Source organism: Opisthocomus hoazin, chromosome 8, assembly GCF_030867145.1.
Source record: "Opisthocomus hoazin isolate bOpiHoa1 chromosome 8, bOpiHoa1.hap1, whole genome shotgun sequence".
NCBI classification, from domain to species: domain Eukaryota; kingdom Metazoa; phylum Chordata; class Aves; order Opisthocomiformes; family Opisthocomidae; genus Opisthocomus; species Opisthocomus hoazin.
The window spans coordinates 31313942-31336956 of record NC_134421.1 but is presented as its reverse complement, the minus strand read 5'-3'; the positions used below and the strand labels follow the sequence as shown (position 1 = coordinate 31336956).

General features: G+C 44.1%; 1 protein-coding gene across 8 annotated transcripts in view; it reads right to left on the bottom strand.

Moving 5' to 3' along the window:
* Window positions 1-22076, bottom strand: part of KCNC2 (potassium voltage-gated channel subfamily C member 2) — a 114192-nt gene extending 92116 nt beyond the window's left edge. For 4 of the 8 annotated variants that reach the window (XM_075428459.1, XM_075428464.1, XM_075428460.1 and 1 more), the window contains exons 1-2: window positions 21725-22073; window positions 20517-21249 (exon numbers count right to left, since the gene is read on the bottom strand). In XM_075428459.1, coding sequence (XP_075284574.1) covers window positions 20517-21158 — 642 coding nt within the window. In that variant the 5' untranslated portion in view covers window positions 21159-21249; window positions 21725-22073. Of the gene's footprint in view, window positions 1-20516; window positions 21250-21724 lie in introns of all 8 variants that reach the window. The other 4 variants (XM_075428457.1, XM_075428465.1, XM_075428463.1 and 1 more) reach the window with 3 other exon arrangements.
* Between the last annotated feature and the right edge of the window lie 939 nt (window positions 22077-23015).

The following is a 23015-nucleotide window of genomic DNA, read 5'->3' as shown; positions in this document are numbered from 1 at the left end:
AGCTGAACACCTTAATACCACAAGCGGCCTACACAGAAATCACACAGAAATTGCACCAATTTAGCCAAACTGGTTTGCAAATTGATTTATTTACATCAGAGCTCGCCTCTGGTGCATTCTGTTAAGTATGGGAAAATTGGTTTGGAAGCCAAACTAAGCTAAATGAGTACTGGGCACTCTTCACCCAATTGAACCATACAAGCTTGCTACACTGATTTAGGTAAATTACCTTTAGCAAACAGTTTAGTTAAATCAGTGACAATTCTGTATTTAGGCCACAAATATGATTCACTCTTCTTTCATTTTTCACATTGCTTACTTCTCAGTAGTACAGCTAACGTGAAAACAAATGCATCACAATGAAGTAGAGAGCATATATGCCTATTTCAGTCACACATAAAGCAGTATTATATTTAAAACACTCAAAAGGGGATTTACTCTGTCCAAATGTACGCATCTCTCTCAGGTATTTTAAATCATCTAGGTCCGTATCTCTAAGTATTAAGAAGATGGAGAAATTAGATTCCTAATTTTAGGTGGTCTGAATTGCAGGTCCTAGCCGCCTAGCTGAAAAATTATATACCACAACATTTGAGAACTTTTCAAGCAGAAATTGTGCAGAGGATTCTGTAACAGGAATGTAATGTATCTGCAAATAGGATAAAAAAGTAGAGGCAGTTCTCCCTGCAGTTTTAAGTTTGCAAATCTAACCATGTTCGAAAAGAGAAGGATATTGTTCATTCTATTTAACACTGCTGAGCTGTGAGTCTATAGAGTTTTAGGAGGGTTTTTTGTGGTGGGTTTTTTTCTTGGTTTGGGTTGGGTTTTTTTACATTACCCACTAAAAGGAGGGAGGGGGGAGAGTATAACATATTCTCTGTTGCAGATATATAAGCTCACGAGATGTATCACTAGCTCTACAGATGTAAAGACACACACGGAATGGAGCCTCACTGATGAATCTTTCCACACAGAAGCAATGCGTTACTTACAAATAAATAAGGAAAAAAAAAAAAAAGGAAAACAAACTGAATTAGAAAAATAGGAAATAGCCAAAAGAAAATTAGTTTGTTCCAAAAATTAGCAAATTTATGAAATAAGGGACGATGATGATTCATAAACTTGAATAAAAATAGTTAAGAAAAATCTAAATTTAGTGCAAAACTAAAACTGTATCTGACTGTGCATATTTAGGCAGAGTTTTTCTTTCTACAGAATTATCAATAAGGCATTCCAAAGTGAACCTCTGCTGAAAGGTGTCATAAATTCATCATTCACACATACCAATTTTCATAGGTTCGGTTGTTCCATTTCTTCCTGTTTGTTCCAAAATAATTCCAATCTTCATAAAGTCGTCTGATTACAAACACAGACAAAGCAGCTTATCAAGACTGTCTGACACTTTAATTTCCATCATTTCTAATTCAGGAAAAGGAGTACCACAAATCTCCAAGCTTCATTTTCAATTTTTACTGTTCTTCCTCTCCCTTTCTGAGTCTTCATCTTAATTGAATGGATACACAATATGTCTCCTCAACCCAGTAATAAAAATGTATCCTAGAGGTCAAGCAACATAGCATTTTATGTTATTTGCAGTCACTTGTTCATCCGCTTGCTTTTGTCTCTCATGCTTCATATCAAATTAACATTAGCTAATAGCATTAACAGTGTTATCTTCAAAGACCAAAAACTGACAACACAGTCAGGGACAATGATTCCACTTTTTTACTGTATTAATCCATCACAGAAACAATTGACTCTGAAATTCCCCTTGAAAATAACATAAGACTTCTACAGCCAAGCAAAGGATTTCCAGTTCTACATTACTTGCAAGCATGACTTCCTTAACCAGTATCAGAATTAGAGAGGCACGTTAAGTGAATAATGAAGCAAACCACCTCTTCTTCTTTGCTGTGAGCATAAAAATACATTATAAATTATAAACACTACATATGACAAAAACATTTTTATTGCCATAACATAAATTTACCACACACACAAAAAAGAAATCTATAAAAAAGGACTCAACTACAAAGCTTCAGCTAGCCTGTAAGACACTAAAACCCAGGAATTTGTACTAGCTCAAGCCTGGGATTCCAGAAGCCATCACACTCCTGTACTCCAAAGCACAGCTGAACGAAAATTTAGTCCTTTTCACTCTACAGAGAAAGTATAAACAAAAAGAGAAAGAGGAAATTGTTGAACAGTTTGTTCTCAGCATTACCTTTGACCAAAAAAAAGCATGACATCAGATCAAAGGAGGAATACAGGCTTAGGGAAGTTGTTTATTAAGTTTCTAATTCCTTCATGTATTTCTTTATTTAAAGAGGGGGAATCTCTGCACCAGGAAATGCAGAAAGAATTGACATCGTCTTTTAAAAGTTCCAACCCATCATTTATTGCCATCTTCACCTTTTGTCTGCAGAGCAACACATTAGCCATTCTTGACACTATATTCTGTGGTTCTCTCCCAAAAGAATAAGAACCACTGCAAGATGGTACCACACAAATGTAACTTTTGCAGAAGAGTACCCCACAATGGACTACAGGTCACCTATTTTTCTTAGCCTCCAATAACTTTAAAATGTTCTCTTTGTTTAAAAAAGCAGCAGAATCAACTGGTATTTCAGGTTCCTCAAAACCCTATTAGAATACTTTCTTACTGTTGCAGTACCAGTGTTCTTCCAACAACAGCCCTAAAAAAGGTTTTGAGATGAAGAAAAAGCTTTGATCTGAGTATGCCTGTTCAGAATGTAAAGCATAGGCCCCTTAGGATAATTTTATTCAAGGCTATTTTGTAAAAACTAATGAGCTAGAAATAAAATGGAAAAAATTCTCTCTGCTACTTAATGGTTTTTCTGCATTTCAAATATTAAACATTTATCTTATTAGCCTCTTCTCTTTAACATGCCCTATTTTTCACTTTCCTATGAACTGAAACAGAAGAGTGTTCGGTTTTCTTGAAAATCACCATATTATAATATTCATAACGTTGGTACATATGGGTACATACTTCAAGTGTTTTGTCTAACACAGTTACACCTCAATGCCATATATGTTTCATATTTCCAGGCATTTAACTTCAAAATCTCCTCTCTAAAAAGCTACAAATACTGCAGAACAAGCACCACATTTGATAGAGCTGTTATGCACGAGCTCAGTGTCAAGACTGTGAGCTACTGAATCTCTAGAAAAACAAAAAGCAGATGCATGTACAGGATCACATTCTGAAGCTTACAGAAGTACACTGAATTTTTGCCGTTTGGATACATCTTCAGACAGATTCATGGTAAACTGAAACATTTTATACATTGCTTCTCAAAATTAAAAAGCCAAGTGTATGATTATGCCCAAGAAGCCTGCGTAGCTCTCTAAGAATGGCCACTAAGGCTTCTCCCTGTCCTTCTGTCCTTCTCCTTTCCCTTCCTCCCACCAATACTTTATTCTAATCTGCTGAAGAATTCCCAGGGACTGTGACAAATGCAAATATTTCACCCTACAAAACTGTTAACGTGTATTTTGTCTTCCCTAGGCAGCAGGATAAAACAAATCCAGAAGCAACTATAACCAACACAACCTACATTTCCAGGCAACACCAGTCCCTAATTTCCTGAGCCTTACTTACTTTGTGGTCTTCAAACAAAAAACCCTCCCAAATAGACCTTTTCTTTTCTCTCCCCTGGCCTTTTTTTTTATTTAATTGCCATTTCAAATGTATCATTTTTCTTCAGCATCTCCCGATTAGATTTTTCCTTTAAGATCCTCTCTCCTCAAGGTCTTAACGTATTTTCTTCAGATTGGTTTCCTATTTACAGGAGCGCTCAAATCCTCTAGCACACTTAGCTTATCAATTTGACAATACTCTGTTTGTTCAGGATTCCCTGCATATTCTAGGAAATTGTTTCCCAATTCAGAGATACACAGACTACTGCGGGAAGCACAGTGTCTTTCTTTTAAACACAAATACCCTTGATTTGAAAAAACGGAGCTATGAACTCCACCTGCTACAAAAAACAAGGTATTTAGCTTGGTAAGTTTTGAAAATATTTTAAGATATTAGCATTTTTACTCTAAAAAAATGTCACTGCACTGAAGGAGCACCTTCTTAAGATCTAGTGCCAAATTCACTTCAAAAAGCACTGCAGCTTGCTATCATGGCTACCAGCTCATACTTTTTCAGGGCCAAATTAGTCACCCATGCCAAAAATTTGCTGTTACCACTAGAAATACATGGAACTATTTTTTTCATGTTAGACTCCTGTAATGGAGTTACATAGTGAATGCGCACACAGGATCTGTCCTACATTCCTGGTTCAGAACCAGCTTTGCCAAAATCAGAGTCCTGCCCAACATCAGCATGGTACATGTGCAGAACAGAAAGTATATGCAGCAGACATATAAAGCTGCAATTCTGTAAATTTCCTGTTATCAAATACTCCACAGTTGGTTTATTGCTTGGAAATGTGCATTCAATTCTAAATAAAAGATTTTACATTGTTTCAGGATCAGACATTACTCTGTGTAAGGAATCACGTCGAAATCCAGCCCCGCTTAGTGCAGCTACGAACACATCAGAGAAGAATTTTTCAAACATCAAAGCCTCAGGAGAAATCCCAAAAAGGCAGCTTTCTCCTGTCAAGGCTATAAGCGATGATCATTTCAGGTAGAAAAAAGAAACTGAGCTCACTTGTTTATCCTGCATCTTCTTCAAAAACAATTAACTGAATGAAGAAATTGCCTGCCTGTCCACGCTCAGAGCAGGCTTAACACTTGCCAGCTGCCATCTTTTGGAATTAATTCAGCCAACATCGTCACGTGCTTCAAGCACATCCCCAAATCTTGGCCAGATACAGCTAGATGCTGGGTTTTTTTCCAGCACAGAAACACAGTAGTTAAATGATAATGAATTTTCTGTAATAATTCAGTATGGCTTCCCTGATATGCAAAGGTAATGTAACAGCCTGTGCTGAACTGGAAATGGGTGCTTGTGAGGGAAGGGGGGGGGGGGGGGGCAAACTAACATCGTTAGTACCCCCAGGCATCTGTAAAGGCAGATCTTCAAAACGCTTCAACAATTTTGATGGCAATCCTCTTGCTCTCTGTTCTACCACTCTCAGAACAGTTCAAGTTAGCAAAATGTTTGGTTTTGATTCACAATAAACTATGAAAGTACATCTTACTCACAAAAATGCATTCACCCATATAGGAAGAATTCACTCATTTCTATAGGAAGAGGCACACAGCTATCTCTCTCTCACAGCTAGAGCTCTTGTGCAAGTCAGTCTTACGTATGAGAAGCAGGACAGAAAGGCTGGTGTTATTTCAGAATTAAGGAACAAGTATTATCTAATGTTTTGGAAAAATCTCTTACCAAAATTTACAATAACTCAGCTACAACACTGCCGTGTGCTTAGCCAATACTGATTGCCTATATAGTTGAGCACAATTAATTAACATAATCAAAAACAGCAAAGAATAGCAACTAGCTTTCACTAACCAGTGCAAATGCTCCTGAAATACAAAATTCAGTGCTACCATAAGTGCTGTTCACACTAGGCAAGCCTTTGGGATCTTGCCCTTTTTTTTCTTTTTTTTTTTTAATATCTAATACAATGTATCCCCTAGAAGTACAGCCTGTAAACTCAACCATTCCCCCCATGTCTGGTGGCTAAGGCTCACCATCGATCTACATTTCAAATGCAGCTACAGAACACAACCAAGAATCAAGAGGAGATCATTTATTTCACAATCTTTCTAATATACTGCAGACCGAACTGGTAGCAGAGCCAACTGTAAAGATTAACTAATACTTCTCATTTTAAGACTCTCTACTCTGTTGTGCCAGAATTTAACTGCACAGACCGAATGCCAAATGTCTTTGCAAACATTCAGCAGTCTGTGAGAAAGATGGAGAATTACATTGTTTTCAAGCGCTGAAGGAATAACTTTGACAAACTGTATCTGTGCCAAATCCCACCTTAATTCAATCTCCCCGCGTTCACGTCCTAGTAAGCGATTTTTACTGACGTGACTGAAGCGTCTTCTCCCACGTATACCTTGCCTCAGTCAGTCCACAAAATGGTCAATGTTTTCTCACTGAATTCAAAGTTTTCTTTTTTCCATATTGGTCAGGTGTGGGATATATGCCTCCTTCTCTGAATGCACTCTTCCAATTCTGCTCTGCAAACAAAACTATCAATATATTATGAGGATTTCCTCTCATACCGATTACTGCATATATCCAAATCACTACACAGTCACAGTTTACTCCCATCATAGAACCACTGAACGAAAACAAAAATGCCCATGAGGTGATTACGTGTGCTTAAACCTCCAGGCACAGAAACCAGCAAACAATCCCGAAGCTGCTTTAGAAAGTACCTAAGCTCTCCTTTGCACTACATTTGACAGTCACCATCTAAAATACCAGTCCCCTTTATTTTACTGCATTATTTGAGCACTGCATAATCTGTTTAAGTAATTTTTTTTATTTTCTATGGTAAGACAGCATTTGTACCTTCCCAGTTTGCAGACAGTGGGAACCACAGTGGTGTGGTAAACCCCACAAGACATTACACCCTGGTAAAGACATAAGCCTGGATCTTGAGAATCCCTTGCTAGGGATTTAGGCATTGAGCCTTCTACACTCTCCATGTCCCTCCTGGCCTGACCAAATGAGTTCATTGTAACACTCCCTGCACCGCTCACAGCATCCACTGCACTACGACGTCTTGCATTTTCCACTTAAATGTTGGGTTTGTGTTTCTGTGCTTCTCTTCATTCAGTATTCAATAAGCAGAGGTGTATGAACTTGACTTGAACCGATCCTCTCTTCCTTCTAAAAAAAGAACTAAATGAAAAAAAATTCAGATAAATGAATAATAAACCAGGTTGCAACACTTCAAAGATGAAAAATCACGGTATGTGTTATCAACACAACCTGATGAAAATGATTGCCAAATCTGATTGTGTTTAATATACCCCCTTACCAACAGCTGAAGAAGGGAAAGCTGCATCCCTGGGAGACACGATTTTCTTGAAATATCTTTTTTTTAAAAAGTATTTTTTAAATGGTATAACATCTGTCATAATGCAGTAGTGACTGCACAAAACACTGTAAAACAATTTCCATCTTGATTTAGTATTCGGTGCACAAAAGGCAGAGCTCTCAAGTGTGGAAGGATTTCCTTACATCAGTCAAACACCCCCCTCCAGTCACAACAGTCCTTCAGCTTCTACTGCTCTTTAACCTGTTCTTAAGCTACAGTTACTTCAGCAGTTACGCTTCCTGAAGTAACAAGTGTAAATGCAAGTGCTTTCTTGAGAAAAGATGTCTTATGTTGTCAGGATTTCCAAGTGAAAAGCAACTTTACCTTGTTTTGGTTTGTTGGAGTTTTTGTTTTGGGGTGTTCTTGTTTTGTTTTTAAAGAAGATTTACCAGCCTCCTACCTAAGAACTCTGAACCAGCTGGCCATTCATAATGAAGTTAGACCAAGATATTGAAAACAACTACATCTTTACGAGATGATTGTGAAAATGAGAGGCCCATTTAGGCAGAGTTATTCAGACAGTCCACAAAAGTCTACTTGAACTAATAACTGAGAACCAAATTAAACCAGTAAAAGCGAGAACAATGAATTAAGTCATGATATCTGTGATACAGCCTTCTTCATTAAATCTTCAAGGACAATCAGGGGAGAAAAAATAAGAAATAAAAAATCTTCCTGACTATCATAATCACAGATTAGGAACACCTATATATGGATTTGTTTAGAAATGTATGTGTGTGTGTGTGTGCATAACATTTACATATACACACACCCACAAATATTTGCATCCATATTTATATAACTGGATAAAAACTCCACCTGAAGTTTGAAAGCACTAGGATCACAAATGCTCTCTTCCTTGGTCTCAGGCTCACCTTTCACACCTGTTTCTGCAGCACACACAGTTGACACACTGTACTTGTCTGAACAGTAGAATTGAAATGAAAAATTTAAGTCATGTATTTCCCTTCAGCCTCCACTATTGTCAAGGTTTTCCCCCACCCAGAGGCAAGGTTTGGGTTTTCAGAGGCAGCATTTTGCTCACAGTATGATTAGGAAACTATAACAATTAGCTTGTTATTTGAAAATTGCATTGCCAGTAAATAAGCAGAATAAGATTTGCAAATTTTGTTCATTATAATTATCAATACACACCTCCTGATATGTATTTTCAAGGAGCACACAAACAGTAGCAGCACTAGACAGGAGTTTAATAATTTTCCTCATGCTATTTTAAAAAGTTATCTATTGATACTTGAACAAAAGCAGGCAGTATCTCAAACAGGATTGCCTTCAACTCATGAATCTGTCAGGACGGCAGTGCAAGGCAGGTTGCTCTAATGAAATACAAACCCAACGCGAACTACACCTGCACTTCTCTAGAGACTAATGGGTACATATCTGCTACCGAATACCGAATTATAATGTCTTTAAATTGTTGAGAATACAAAATCACTGACATGTCGGGGTTTTATTTCAGTAAGTGATGCACACCATCACATTTTCAAAGAAAATCTGCTAACACAGCTGCTAAAGGTAGCATTAACAGCAGAGAGGTATCTATCACTACCACTGTACTTCAAACCATAGCAGAACAGTTAATTTTATTACAAAAGCATTGGAAAAGGCACTGATTCAGAAGCATTAGAATAGTCAGTCATTGGCTCAGTGACAGTGCAAGATACTGAATGCAGTGTGATGGGGCTAAAGAGTGAGGAAGCAGATAGCTAAGGACCAGCTCCAAGAGCCTCCAGAGATAGTTTTGGGAGACACTTGCAGCTGTCACAGCTCCTGGACTGAGGTGGGGACCAGCTGCAAGACTGTACTTGCCTACAGTAGCTGTTTCCAAAATGTGATAAAGCTAGTCACCGGGGAAGTCGTTTCGAAAAGATCAAAGCTCCCTTCTCACTTTAAGATTAAGGAAGTGGAAACCGCAACAAGAAGTGTAAGCAGATAAACCTGCAATTTAAAGAAAACCACCATCTTCCATCCTTAAAGCAATGAACATCACTAAAAAAAAAAAAACAACCCACACATGCAACACAATATGCCTTTGCCAGTTTTAACGTTTGGCTGGCTATATTGTGATAAACTAAAATAATGAAAATACATTCTTTGCTTCAGTCCATAATTGCTCATTTTTCACCAATATATTCTTTTCCCTTTTATCAAGTATTTTCTCCTTATTAATTCCCCCAGCTCATTTTTTCTGTTATTGAGGCACCAATTTAAAACACGCAATGACTAACCAAGGAGACCCTGTAGCTGCAATGCATCAAACCAATTTTGTTGACCATTCACAGGTCACTGAAACATCAGCTCCACAGGCCTGTTTTGGAGACAAATGACAAACATGACCATTTCTTTCTTGAAGCTGCACAGGTATATCACCTAGGCAAGAAGGAGAACAGCTCCGGCCCACTGTCAAAGGTTTCAATCCTCAAATTTGAAGCTATATTCAAATAGCTTATAATACAGTGACGAATAAAACTTACTGGCCAAAGGATGAAGATGCCTAATGTGTTTAAATCAATTTGTTTAGCATCAAGTATTACCAGATAAGGAACAGACAGTGAGTTCTACAGCAAAGCTGATGTTCAATACCTGTGCCTTGATGTCATTTATTATTAATGATTAAATTACTTCATGTAATTTGTTATATGCCATTCACTATATATACTTTATTTTTTAAACCATAAAAATATGAAACATCATAATTAAGTACAAGGATTTCATTTTCCATTGTAAGGGAAAAAAAGGATGGAGGACCAGAACTTGATCTCTCAAGTGGTCAAAACTCCACTCCCAATGAGTTTTTCAAAGTTTGTTTAAATAATTTCCTGGACTAATGCAAGCATGTTCAAGATGAAATCCAGATGTGCTTGCACATCAATTATATCCTAATATTAAAATGGAAAACTGAAGAGGTAGGTATCAGAGCTAGAATTGAAAGTGCAAGAAATCTTCTTTCCCGAATGTGATAAGAAATCAGGAAAACAAACAAGGTTCTTCTCCAAAACATATCTCGATTAAACTTAGAATACTGCAAAATTCCTGTCAGAAAAAATTCCTGCATAATACTTGGGAAGATACAAAAAACAGATCTAAGTTAACCTTTTCAGCTCCTAACAATCTTTATCCTGTGAAAATTAAGATACTCCTGAAAACATTTATTAAAAATAATTGCCATTCATACGGGTAAGGAATTACCAAGTGCCAATGAAGAAGATAAAATAGACAGTTCACTTGAAAAGTACAGAGAATTTTTGAGTATCTGTTGAAGAATAAGGATTAATGAGAACATGTCCATTGGTACTGTCTAAGAACCAAAGAAATTTTATACCCACACGTTTGTAGACTTTAAAAATTTCCTTTACACTGTCCTGTAATAACTTCCACCACTACTTCAAAAAATAAATTAAAATCCATGATTGCACAGGCTTTACAGAATCACAGAATCACAGAATGGTAGGGGTTGGAAGGGACCTCTGTGGGTCATCTGGTCCAACCCTCCTGCCGAAGCAGGGTCACCTACAGTAGGTTGTAGAGGACCTTGTCCAGGCGGGTCTTGAATATCTCCAGAGAAGGAGACTCCACAATTTCCCTGGGCAGCCTGTTCCAGGGCTCCGTCACCCTCAGAGGGAAGAAGTTCTTCCTCATGTTCAGATGGAACTTCCTATGCTTCCGTTTGTGCCCATTGCCCCTTGTCCTGTCGCTGGACACCACTGAAAAGAGTTTGGCCCCATCCTCCTGACACCCACCCTTAAAATATTTATAAACATTTATTAGGTCCCCTCTCAGCCTTCTCTTTTCCAGGCTGAACAAGCCCAGCTGCCTCAGCCTTTCCTTATAGGAGAGATGCTCCAGTCCCCTCATCAGCCTCGTAGCCCTTCGCTGGTCTCTCTCCAGTAGCTCCTCATCTTTTTTGAACCGGGGAGCCCAGAACTGGATGCAGTACTCCAGATAGGACCTCACTAGGGCTGAGCAAAGTGGGAGGAGAATCTCCCTCGACTAGAAAAATACTAATTGCTACATACTTGATTATCCTCAATCTTATAGCAGACAGCATATAAAAGCTTCATATATTTTGTGAACGTTTATGATCTGAGAAATTAAGTAGGCCAACAGAAATACAATTAGAAGACATTATTCTTCCCCCTGCTTAAGAGCAGTGACCAGCAGGGTGCCACCGGGGATGGTTGAGCACTCTCACTCAGTGCTGGGGCACGCACCAGCACAGGCCCCTTGCAAAGTCGGCAGGAACTCAGCCAGCGCTGCTCGTTATCGCAACGACGTGTACGCAGCATTTCACAGCGCTATTCCGTAGCCCACTCGTTCACTATACCGAACTTCATCTTCTCCAGTGCAATTCACCGAAAGAGAATTTTCTCAGACATTGAGTTTCAACACTTGATTTGTGTTGCTCTAAAATCCCACGTACTATCAGATCCCTAGTATTGGAATAGCCTCGTGCTTTAATCAAAGCAAGCATTTTATTGTGGTGGAAGTCATTTCTAAAGAATTATTTCTCTTGCGATGAGGATTAAACAGTTTAAAAGAAGATTACTGCTATACAGCTACTACTCTACACGTTACCAAAACCAAACCCAGAAACTTCAACAGATACTTCACCTCTTTTAACGTGAACTGCAGGCACAGTTAAAAAAAAAAAATTGCATGCTATGGACTAATGAAAATATAAACACTTCAGAAACTGTATTCACCTCAGAAATAAGACTAGATGACAATGTGTATTATCTTTAATGCACATTAATGAAATTTACCACATTATTTGGCACTAGGGTAAAAGACTGTTCTCTGTTTATAGTATTTCTTAGGAGCACATCAAAGACTTGATACCTAAGGTTCACCTAGAAACACTAGAAAACTACAAAAGGCTCTCTGTAATAAGAAAGGACTGAATCACTACACCTCTGCAACAATTAACTTACTGGTATAAACACCAAAATCACAGCAACTAAAAGGCAGCGGGAAAAAACTACACCTGGTTGTACTGGGTTTGCATGGTAAGGTTTTGGTAGCGGGGGGCTACAGGGGTGGCTATAGGGAAGCTGCAAGAAGCTTCCCCCATGTCTGATAAAGCCAGTGCCAGCTGGCTCTAAGACAGACCCATTGCTGGCCAAGGCCAAGCCAATCAGTGACGGTGGCAGCGCCTCTGGGATAACATATTTAAGAAAGGGAAGAAAAAACTGTGGTGAAACGGCAGTCAAGAGAGAGGAGTGAGACTATGTGAGAGAAACAACTCTGCAGACACCAAGGTCAGTGAAGAAGGAGGGGGGAGGAGGTGCTCGAGATGCCGGAGCAGAGAATCTTCCCTTGCAGCTCATCATGAAGACTATGGTGAAGCACGCTGTCCCCTGCTGTCCATGGAGGTCCACGGTGGAGCAGATCTCCACCTGCAGCCCATGGAAGCGACCCCACGCCAGAGCAGGTGGATGCCTGAAGGAAGCTGTGACCCCGTGGGGAGCCCCGTGCTGGAGCAGGCTCCTGGCAGGACCTGCGGACCCGTGGAGAGAGAAGCCCACGCCAGAGCAGGTTTGCTGGCAGGGCTGGTGACCCTGTGCGGGACACACACTGGAGCAGCCTGTTCCTGAAGGACTGCACCTCGTGGGAAGGACCCACACTGGGGCAGTTCATGAATTGCTGCAGCCCACAGGAAGGACTCGCGTTGGAGAAGTTTGTGGAGAACTGTCTCCTGTGAAAGGGATCTCAAGCTGGGGCAGGGGCAGAGTGCGAGGAGTCTTCCCCCTGAGGGACAAGGGGTGGCAGAGACAACGTGTGATGAACTGACCACAACCCCCATTCCCCATCCCCCTGTGCCCCTTGGGGGAAGGAGGGAGAGAAACAGGAGTGAAGTTGAGCCTGGGAAGAAGGGAGGGGTGGGGGGAAGGTGTTTGAAGATCTGGATTTATTTCTCACTATCCTACTCTGATTTGATTGGTGATGAATTCAACTCCCTTTTCTCCCCAAGTTCAGTCTGTTTTGTCCGTGACAGTAGTTGCTGAGTGATCTCTCCCTGTCCTTGTCTCGACCCTCGAGCCTTTCTTCGTATTTCCTCTCCCCTGTTCAGCTGAGGAGGAGGAGTGTTAGAGTGGTTTTCGTGGGCACCTGGCATTTGTCCAGGTCAAACCAAAACAAATATATATAATTGGATAATTTGTTTTTTAAGCCTGAAGTCACCACTTCATTCAAAAATTCTGTAAAGTAAATCACAAATCACAAGAAACTGTATTTCATGTGATTAGATGGGATTCTATTTTTAGCACCACTGATTAACAGATGGAAGTGGAGTTTTTCTTCAAAAGTGCTTTAGTCACCATAAAGTACTAACAATGATGTTAATTAAACACATTTGTAGAACTAAAAAAACCAAACTGTGTGAGTTCATGTTCATTCTCTACAGAGATTTCTACTGCGCTCTGACAAAATTACCACTAAGCTGCAGCCACACGTACATGTGTATCCCGTGATAGCGAAGGAAATGTACCAGGTCCTTACAACAACTTGAATCCCTTTTATCATGTTGATAAATACTGACAATGCTAAGTTTATATCAGTATGTCCATACGTGTTTCCACAATAGTATATTATATCCCCCACTTTCAATTATTTTTGATGCATGAAGTACCCTTACATTTCAGCCCCTGCACCAGCAGAAAGGCTCTTTGAAAATAATAGCACATGTAAGTAAGAGCACACGTAGCTCCCCTGTTTGCTCTCCACACAAAATTCTTGAATAGCCTTGCTTAGCATGGCTCTAAAAACAAGTTTTTTTTCCTGTGCGATTACTAATTTATACTGGAAACGGTGCGTGTTTGTGAAAGAATGAGTGTGTGTTAAAGGGACTGTATTACTATAAGAAATATACGTAGCAGAATTATAACTGATAGTTTGATATTCTAAATATTACCATATCTACATTTCTATTTACCTAGCTACTTTACTCGCAGTAAAAAGAAAACTGCAGAAATCCCTGCAAGTTTTGGCACTGAATCAATAAGCTTACATAAATCACAGTGCCAGCAGTAAGGTCTAAAGAAAAGTTTAGTAAAAGGAATCAAAACGGAACATCTGTCCCCATCAGGTGCTAAATACGGAGAGCATAAACCCTTTCTTTCCAGTAGTGGCTGAAGGAATCCGTGTTTGCCCAAGATGAGTCAAGAGCCTGAAGCACAGGATGAGCAGGAGTCTCTGCAGGAATGAACAGCGCTGAAGCAGCACTTGACAATGAGCACAACTTGTCTCCTCCACCTTCAAACTACTGGACAGCAGCACTTCACAAGAGATTATTAAAATACTAAAAATTTATATAGGGATGCCTTTCCTCTTCTCTGATCTTTCTACCCAAATTGCAAGGTAACTTCATAGGAAGAGGAGAACACTCACTTTCTGCCAATGATCGCAGAGGGAGAAGAGGCCAAGCAAGTTTTACACAAACTACCCTTAAAACATTTTAAAGTTTCTGCAGTGAAGGAAACTAATCAAGGATTTGGGATTAGCCCGAGTCCTGAACTTCTTTGATTATGACTCAACACAAATTCACCAAAACAAGCAAAAATGCTGACTTCTTCACCGGGGGATGTTGAAGTTGACGGTTTTCCTACGTCACTTTTTTCATACGCTGACTGCATCATGTGACAGCATGATAACATGGTACCTTACCTGATGGCAGCGTTGAAACCTATACAATACTCACCAGAAGTTGTGAGCTATTCCTCCCACCACCGCCTTAATCAGTGTGAAGACAAGTCCTCATCTCCAAAGTAAACCATTTAAGAATTATACCACCATAAACAAAACGTGACAGATAGCACACAGCATATGAACTGCATAAAGGAAGGGAACACACTCTGCCAGATTTCTCAACAAAAAAATACTTCTCGCCCTGTTATTATCTCGGACTGCGTATGTTAAGGCAATTTCCACTTCCAGCTACACTAAAGCAAATCCAGCCTAACTCCATTAACAAGTGATTTTAGAGTCGCTGGGAGACGAATCTGGCTGCCTGCACGTGCACATACGTAACAGCACCTATTTCTGAAATGACAGGGCTGATCATCTCCGTGGCACTCATGTCAGAGCCGTGACAAAATGCTTTTCCCAGATGAACAAGTGACAGCGAGAAGGCTGTTTTCCATGGGAAGAGGAAGCCAAGAGCTGGCTTGTTTCCATGGAAACACTAGCAGCATCAGGCAGAACAGCTGTAGAGGCAAAGGCAGAAGTTAGGGAAGCAGAAATCTTGCTGATTTTACCTTACCAATACGTCAGTGCCATCAGAGACCATCTACATTTAAGGTAGATCAAGCTAGTTTATGTTGAACACATCATGTATTCAGCTAAAATTTCCAGTGAAGACTTTTATAAGCCAGCATGCCACAAGTACATTAACAAAAAATTACTTAAAGTGCAATTTTGTCAGCCCATGCATACATGAAGCTACAGAGTGTATGAATTATCTATAACAGTGATGCATTATGATTTTTTTCATTAGGAACAAATCCTCACTGTTTCTTTAAAAATGACAGCTCCCATAGGCTAAATGCTTCAAGCAGAACGACTGGTTTTTCATCAGTTTAATCTAATGGACTCTTACCCCACTTAAAAATAAATTCAGCCCCTTGATTACCAACACGGCAAAAGGAATACCCTCTGTGCAGTTTCTTTATCCACCTTTACTATTTTCTTGTATCATTTTCAGGTAGAAGATGTCTGCACAACTCAAAAATCATTAAATGGTAAAATCTAAAGTAGACTTACTTTCCTTGTTGAATAAAAGACAGAGAGTAAAGATAGCCACTTACAAATTAAAAAGCCTTCCTATTTGTTCAGAAAGCAAATACGCGAAGTTATTCGCTATTAATCTACAAATATGTTCTGAGATTAGAACATCTTCACCACTCCATTCACGGTATCTCAGACTATCCCAGCAGCGTTGCTTCCACCAAAAACTATCTTGCATCACAAACAGCCAAAGCCCTAAAAACATGACCCACTCCAGTCATTCACCCTAGTACATGACAAGTATCTAGGTACCTGGAGAAAACGTAAGCAAGCCACCAAATAAAGACATAAGTTTTATCTTTGATAAGAATGCTTTCCAACATGATTTGCGTAGCTTTAGCCTGTTGAGGGGATCTATAAAATTGTATTTTCTCCCTCTCTCATCTTGCTTGTTTCAGCGGATTCTTCCCACAACCAAGCCCACCGAATGCTCAAAGCGGGTGTAGATGTTACAGGACTCTGAAAGGAGTCGCTGACAGTGTAACTTCACATAAAGAAGCAGATGGGAACTTCATATTTCCATTCAACAAAATCGCTCGCTGCTCAAGTCAAGCCCCTCACATCCTCTGTATTTTTAAGAACACTTGCAAGGTGTAAGTATCTTGATGCCTAGACTGCAAGGCTTTTGTGGTTTTAGTTGCGTTTGTTTCAGCGAATACTTACTCACAGCAAACTTTACAAATACTTGCTAATCATTTTTTATCCTTCCCTTGTAAACCAAGTAATTATGATCTTTCCTACCGATAAAGACCCTACACAACAAATGGGTCGTGTAACTTGCCTTCGGCTGCTGAAAACAGGGCACAAGGGCGTCGGAGGCAGTGCCTGCTTGAGTGCCCCGGGCCACACTGACCCCCGTGCTGCTGAGCTACCCAGCTTTGCAGGTGCTGTCCCCTTCTCTGTGAACAGATTCATAGCCTTCTCAGAAAGTGATGGATGCACAGCTATGAACTCTGTGAATCCCAGGGACATTTTTGAGTTCCTGCACTAAGTACACGAGTAATCCACAATCCATAGGGGAAAAAAAAAAAATCAATGACAAACACTAATTGCTTCTTTAAATAGTATAATGTTTCAACTATTCTTCAAAAGTAAAAGGCCTTAAAAGCTTAATTAATTCGAAATATGATATCTGACACTAGTGCTGACATTCTCAGTTCTGCTAGGCATCTGCAGACACTCTTTTAAACTCAGTGCTTAATTATGCCTCACTTAATTATGCCTTTCTTACAAACTATTCAGATGTATCTTTGCACCTTACCAAAGCATAACATGTACTTTACACTTCAGAGTCATCAAAGGATACCAAAGTCATTTGCAAGTATCAACTAGCCAAACTCACAATACTCCTTTGACTCTGGTAAGAATCAGGTAAGTGCCCATTGCAGAGATACTTAAACCAATGTATAGAAAGACCCAGTTACCCAATGCCTCTCCTCCTATGACAGTATCTTGCGCCAGTAGCTTTCCATATTTACATAATAGCATTCTGTCAAATAGCACTTTGTGAATGATTGTTCTATTAAGCCTGGAGTGAAAGGAGTACCGCTGTGTTCTTTAATTTCACTTCACACTCTGTGAAATCCAAAATGATAAAATGAAAACAGAAATAACATGGAGATGTAACTCCTGAACTTGAGAAACAAAGAAGAGTGTTGCAGGTTTCAAAGCAATTGTACATGCATTGATTACATTTTATATTTACAGAAACCACGGTTAGCAGATGTTGCTACCTGAATATCAAACTGCATACACTACAAGTTGAAATTTTTTTTTTTTTTACAATCTCAAATAAAGTAAACCTTCTTGTCAACAAACTAGTTCCACTATTTATATAACATCACTGGATGGTCTTGCTAGAACAATCTTGTGTGTGCACCATCCCCCCAGTAGGTTACCATGGCAACTTATATTTGAATTTCTATAAATTTCTATTTTTAGAGATCACAGTTTAGGATAAATAAAATCACAAATATTAAGTACCACTTCTTTAATAGAAAATATCCCATTTTTATCATCATCATACTTCCCAGAAAAGACACTGCTGAAGTTAAATAAGGCAGTAATGCTAAAAATATAATTACCACAGTTATTAAGAAAGTTTACCACAAAGCAGCCTCACCATAATCTAAGCAGTGTATGAGTCAGTAGCTAACACTGTGAGGCAAAGATTGATGTTCACGGAGTTTTATCTTAATTTCAGTAAGGCCAGCATTTCACTCAAATGTTTTTAGAGTTAGTCATCATTTCAGCTGACACAAAACAAAAGTGTATTTGTCAGATTACCCAGAAAATAACGTCTCTGTTTCAGGTGTGAGAAAATGTTGAATTGACAGCAATGTCTCTGTTCCAAACTAAGGTTACCATCACCTTAAATTACTCTGTTCAAGAGTGCTTACTAAGTGCATGCTAGTTCTTTAACACAAATATACTTAATGCTTTAAAACCAATACAAATTTACTTAATGCTTTAAAACTTGCCAGCAGTTCTCAATGCTGTCTCCCTACCTGAAAGATCAAGGTACAGAGTCGCAGCCTTGAGGAAAATAAAAACACCGATTTGGACACCGTTGTTACAGCTCTGACGCTGCCTTATTCAGAAATCAGTATATAATGCTTAAAACCAGTTTTTAAGTTATAAAAAGATAAATACTTTGTTTTCTAAGAGATAAATATCCCTGTGTCACAGTTTTCTACTATACTGATAATTTTGGCATTCATTTTGCAAACTCAAAATATCTCTACCCAAGCGACCGACGGTTCAGGATGGTTGAGCACAGATGGATAATCTGGAAAGCAAGTGCCTACAGGTTCTGTCAAAGAGCGGACCGAAGAGGACCGAAAACCCAAGTGGCCGCTATGACTCCAGGGTGCAGCTGCAATCAGCATGCCTACCTTCCTGTTCCTCCTGGTGTCTTCCATTCAACATCTACTTTGTCCCCCACAGCTCTCCAGCAAAGTTGAGTGGAAAGATTCCCTATCGTAACAGCTGCAGATTCGACGCTGTCGGCAGCTGCCCACAAAACAGTTGGTGAAAAACAACCTGAAGCACAATCCCCGTGCACACTACTGTTTTGTCAGGTAACTGACAGCCACATTTTCTCTAGGATTCAGACAGCTAAGACACGAGCAACGTGGGTATGTCACTGACGAGCAAAGATAAGACACTTCTGGCAGTTCTTCAGAACTGATCCTTTATTGAAAACGTATTTCAAGCATCAGCTGGAGCCAGCTGTCAAGGGAAAGTGTACTGGTGGGCAACCTTCAAAAACATAAACAACGCTGGCACTCAGCAAGTGACAGCAACAACGACGAAGACTTAACTTTCCTCACTACGCTCACGGGAGCTGCTAACTTTCATAGAACCTGCATCAGGCCACAGGGTACAACTCAGGACGCCACTTAACCCCACGCTTACGGTCACGTCTACTAGACTGCCGGTGAAATCAGTGGAACCGAGCAGGAGACGGCACCCACCATAACTGCGCTTTCTGTGGAACAAGGCTTAGCTCTGAACACTTCATGGGAATCCTGGTAAACACGACGCAAAACACTTACTAACAATTTATCATCAAACACTTCCAATTAGAAGTTCTTTTCCTCATATCGCAGGGAGGACTTGCTGGTGGCTGCCTTTCACGTTGTTAAATCTGAGGCACGGCTGTGTATTTCTCTCAAGGGAATTACAACCATGTGTTTGCTCCAAAGCCCTGGGTTACAAGTGAACTCGTGTCGTCACTGACAACAGCAACGCAAAGACGGAACTAAAATCCAAACCATCAAAGTGGAAAGTATCCAGCATCAAAAATCTAAAACCTCTATCTAAATAACGGAAACTTAGTACGATCATGTACTGCCTGGCACCCGTACCCTCAGCCAGACAGCCGGTGAGGGTCACCCTGAGAAATTGATGGAGGAAGAGCCAGGGTGACCCCCTGTCACGCTCGCTTTGCTGAACTCGGATCACCGCCCAGCGCCGATAGAGCGAAGCTGGGAAAGCGCTGAGGTCGCTCCCCTGCATCACTGCTGCCAGCCCACCCCAAGCCAGAGACCTCCTGACAGCCAGGGAGGGATGATGGCCTCTGGGGGTGGGGAAGCCACCTGCCCCGGCCCCAGTCGCACCTCCATGGGGGTGCTCAGCAAGGACAAGGGCACCTTGGGGCTGATCCCGCCCACACCCACACACCAAGGGGTCCCCCAAAGATCGCACTTCCATACCCCCACCCAGGCCAGCAGGGGGAGCATGGCTCCTCGGGGCACAGTTCCTCCGGTGTATACCCCCACGGGGGGCCCAGCTCCCCCCATGTACGCCCCCACGGGGGGAGCACATCCCCCTCAGGGCACAGCTCCCCCCTATGAACCCCCACGGGGGGCCCAGCTTCCCCCGTGTGCACCCCCACGGGGGGTACACCCCCCTCAGGACGCAGCTCCCCCCGTATGAACCCCCACGGAGGGCACAGCTTCCCCCGTGTGCACCCCCACGGGGGGCACATCCCCCTCAGGGCACAGCACCCCCCGTATGAACCCCCATGGGGGGATGCCGGCCCAGCGGGAGCCCCCTGGGTGCCCGCCGCGGCTGCGGACGCAGAGGGGACGGGCTCCCCGCCCCACGGGTGCCGACGCCACCCGCACCACGGCAGGCCCCCTCCAAGCGGGGCGAGCTTACCCTGGCGGCCCTCGAGGAGTAGGGGTCCTCGAAGAGCGCCCAGACGCGGGGCTGCAGCCGCCGCCAGCGCCCGGCCTTGCCCTCGCCCGCCGCCGCCGCGTCCTCGATGCCCAGCCTCTTGGCGGCCAGGTCGTCGCCGTCGCCGCCGTCCGGGGGCGGCTCGCCGGTCAGCAGGTCGGGGGCCTCGAAGATGTCGAGGGCCTCCTCGGCGTCGCGGTGCTGGCGGTAGGTCATCCAGCAGCAGGGCTCCACGTCGGTCTCGTCGATGCCCCAGAAGGCCAGCTCCTCCTCGAAGAGCGGCCCGCAGACGTCGGCGGGGCAGTGCAGCTTGCCGGTGCGGTAGTAGTTGAGCACATAGGCGAAGACCCCCGGGTGCCGGTCGAAGAAAAACTCGCTGCCGCCGCCGCCCCGGAGGCTGCAGCCGCTGCCGGGCTCCGGGCAGCCGCCCGCCGGCGGCTGGGGGTTCGGGGGGGGCGGCGGAGGCGGCGGCGGCTCCTCGCCGCCCGGGGACTCGCCCCGGGACTCGGAGGCGAGCAGGGCCAGGCGGGTCCCCGGCAGGGTCTTCAGGGTGCTGCGGTAGGTCTCGTGCCGGGTGCCCCCCACGTTGAGGATCACCCTCTCGTTGTCCTCGAGCTTCCCCATCGCTCCGGGTCGGACATGACTGGGGAGGGCGCGGGAGGCGGCAGCGGCGATGGAGCGGGGGGGGGCAGGTCCGCGGGGTACGAGCTGCTGCCTTAAACGCAAACGGAAAGAAGAAATCGAGGAGAAGCCCCCACAAGCATCACCGGGGGAGGTGGGGGGGGGGAAGGCTATTCCCCGCCTGCCCCAGCCCCCTCCATCCCCCCGCCCCGCACCGCCGGGAGAGCCGTCCCAGCCCGCCCCGCCGCCGGGCTCCTCCCGCGGAGGGCTCTCCCGCCTGGCCCCCCGCAAACCCCCGCGCCCTCTCCCCGCTTCCCCCGAAAACGGGCTACCGAGACGGCGCTGCTGCTTCTCCCGCGTACGGAGGATCCGCCACGGTCTTCCCCCCCCCCCCCCCCCCCGCCCCGTTCTCCCTCGCGGGGCTGCGTGAACCGAGCTGATGGAATAAAAAGTGTGCAGCTAATTATTTAATGGGAATCTGTCTTTTATTACCCTAACAGCTTAACCCCTTAACAGCTTAACGCCCCCCCCCACCAGCAGCCCCTCTCCTCCCCGCCGCCCCCCGTTACCTGGGCCGGAGGAGAGAAAGCGGCTCCGCTTCCCAGCCGCTCCCCGCGCCGCTCTGCCGGGCGAGAGCTACTTGTTGGTGGGCTTGGGGGTGGGTTTGCTCTCTCCCCCCCACCCCCCCTCTCCTCTCCGCCTTCAGGTAGCCGTTTCGCCTCCCTCCGTGCTCGACCCCGAGAGGCGTGAAAGCAGCTCCCGCCGCCGGCTCGCAGCCCCCGCTCGCTGCGTGTTACCGGGGAGGGGCCGCGCGTCCGCGTCGGGGCTGCGGGCCGGCATGGCAGGCGGGGAGCGGGGCCATGGGCGGAGGGTCCCGGCGCCCCGCCGAACCGTGCCGCCGCGATCGCGGCGCCGCCCCGGGAAAGACGCACCCGAAGGTGGGGAGAACGCCCCTCATTCGGGGCTGGAGCTCCTCCCCGGGGCGGGAGGAGGGGAGCCCTCCCCCCGCATCCCCGGCCCCCTGCTGCCGTCCCTGCGGGGCGGAGGGAGGTGGCAGCGACAACAGACACCGCGTCCGTCCCGAAAAGGCAACGCCGGCTCCGCTCCGGCTCCGCGGAGATTCGGGAGCGGGGCTGAGAACAGCGGGTTTGGGGGGTGGTGGTTGGTTTTCTCCGGAGGAACGCGGGAGAAGCAGCGCCTGAGCTACAGGTGACTGCGGAGAGGGGCTGCTCAGCCCCGCAGGAGAGGGCCCTTCACCCGGCGGATGGGTGCCCGCAGCACCGGGGTCACCCAGGGTCCGCAGCCTCGCTGTGCGGGGCGGGGGATGCCCCCGGTGCGGGCCCGCCGCGGCGGCTGGGGGGTCCCGGGGAGACCCCGGAGCCAGCCCCCGCCGGGGGAGCCCCGGCCTCCGGGTGTCGCGGAGGGAGGGCTCCGGGAAGGGGGATCCAGGGGCAGGGAGGGCTCCGGGAGGGGATCCGGGGGGGGGGGCTCCGGGAGGGGGGATCCAAGGGTAGGGAAGGCTCTGAGAAAGGGGATCCAACTTCTGTGCCGGAGGGAAGAGGCAGATGCAGCGCGGTGCAGAGGGTTCGTGCTCGGCACATCTTGTACGTGGGAGGTTGGGGGCGGCTGGGCGGCCAGTGGAGTTGAGTTCCCAATAATGTATAAGAGAGGGCCATGCCTGTGCCGAAGTCTCTGCCTCCAAACCAGCTGAGTTATTTTCCACAGCCCGCTTTACTGATGCCTGGTTTCAGCTGGGTTCGTCAAAGGGGAAGAAGCTTCCAGCCCCAGAGAGAAGATACACAAAATGGGAGGTGACCCCTCTTGCCCCTTCCTGAAAGGAAAAACTTCCTCCACACCAAG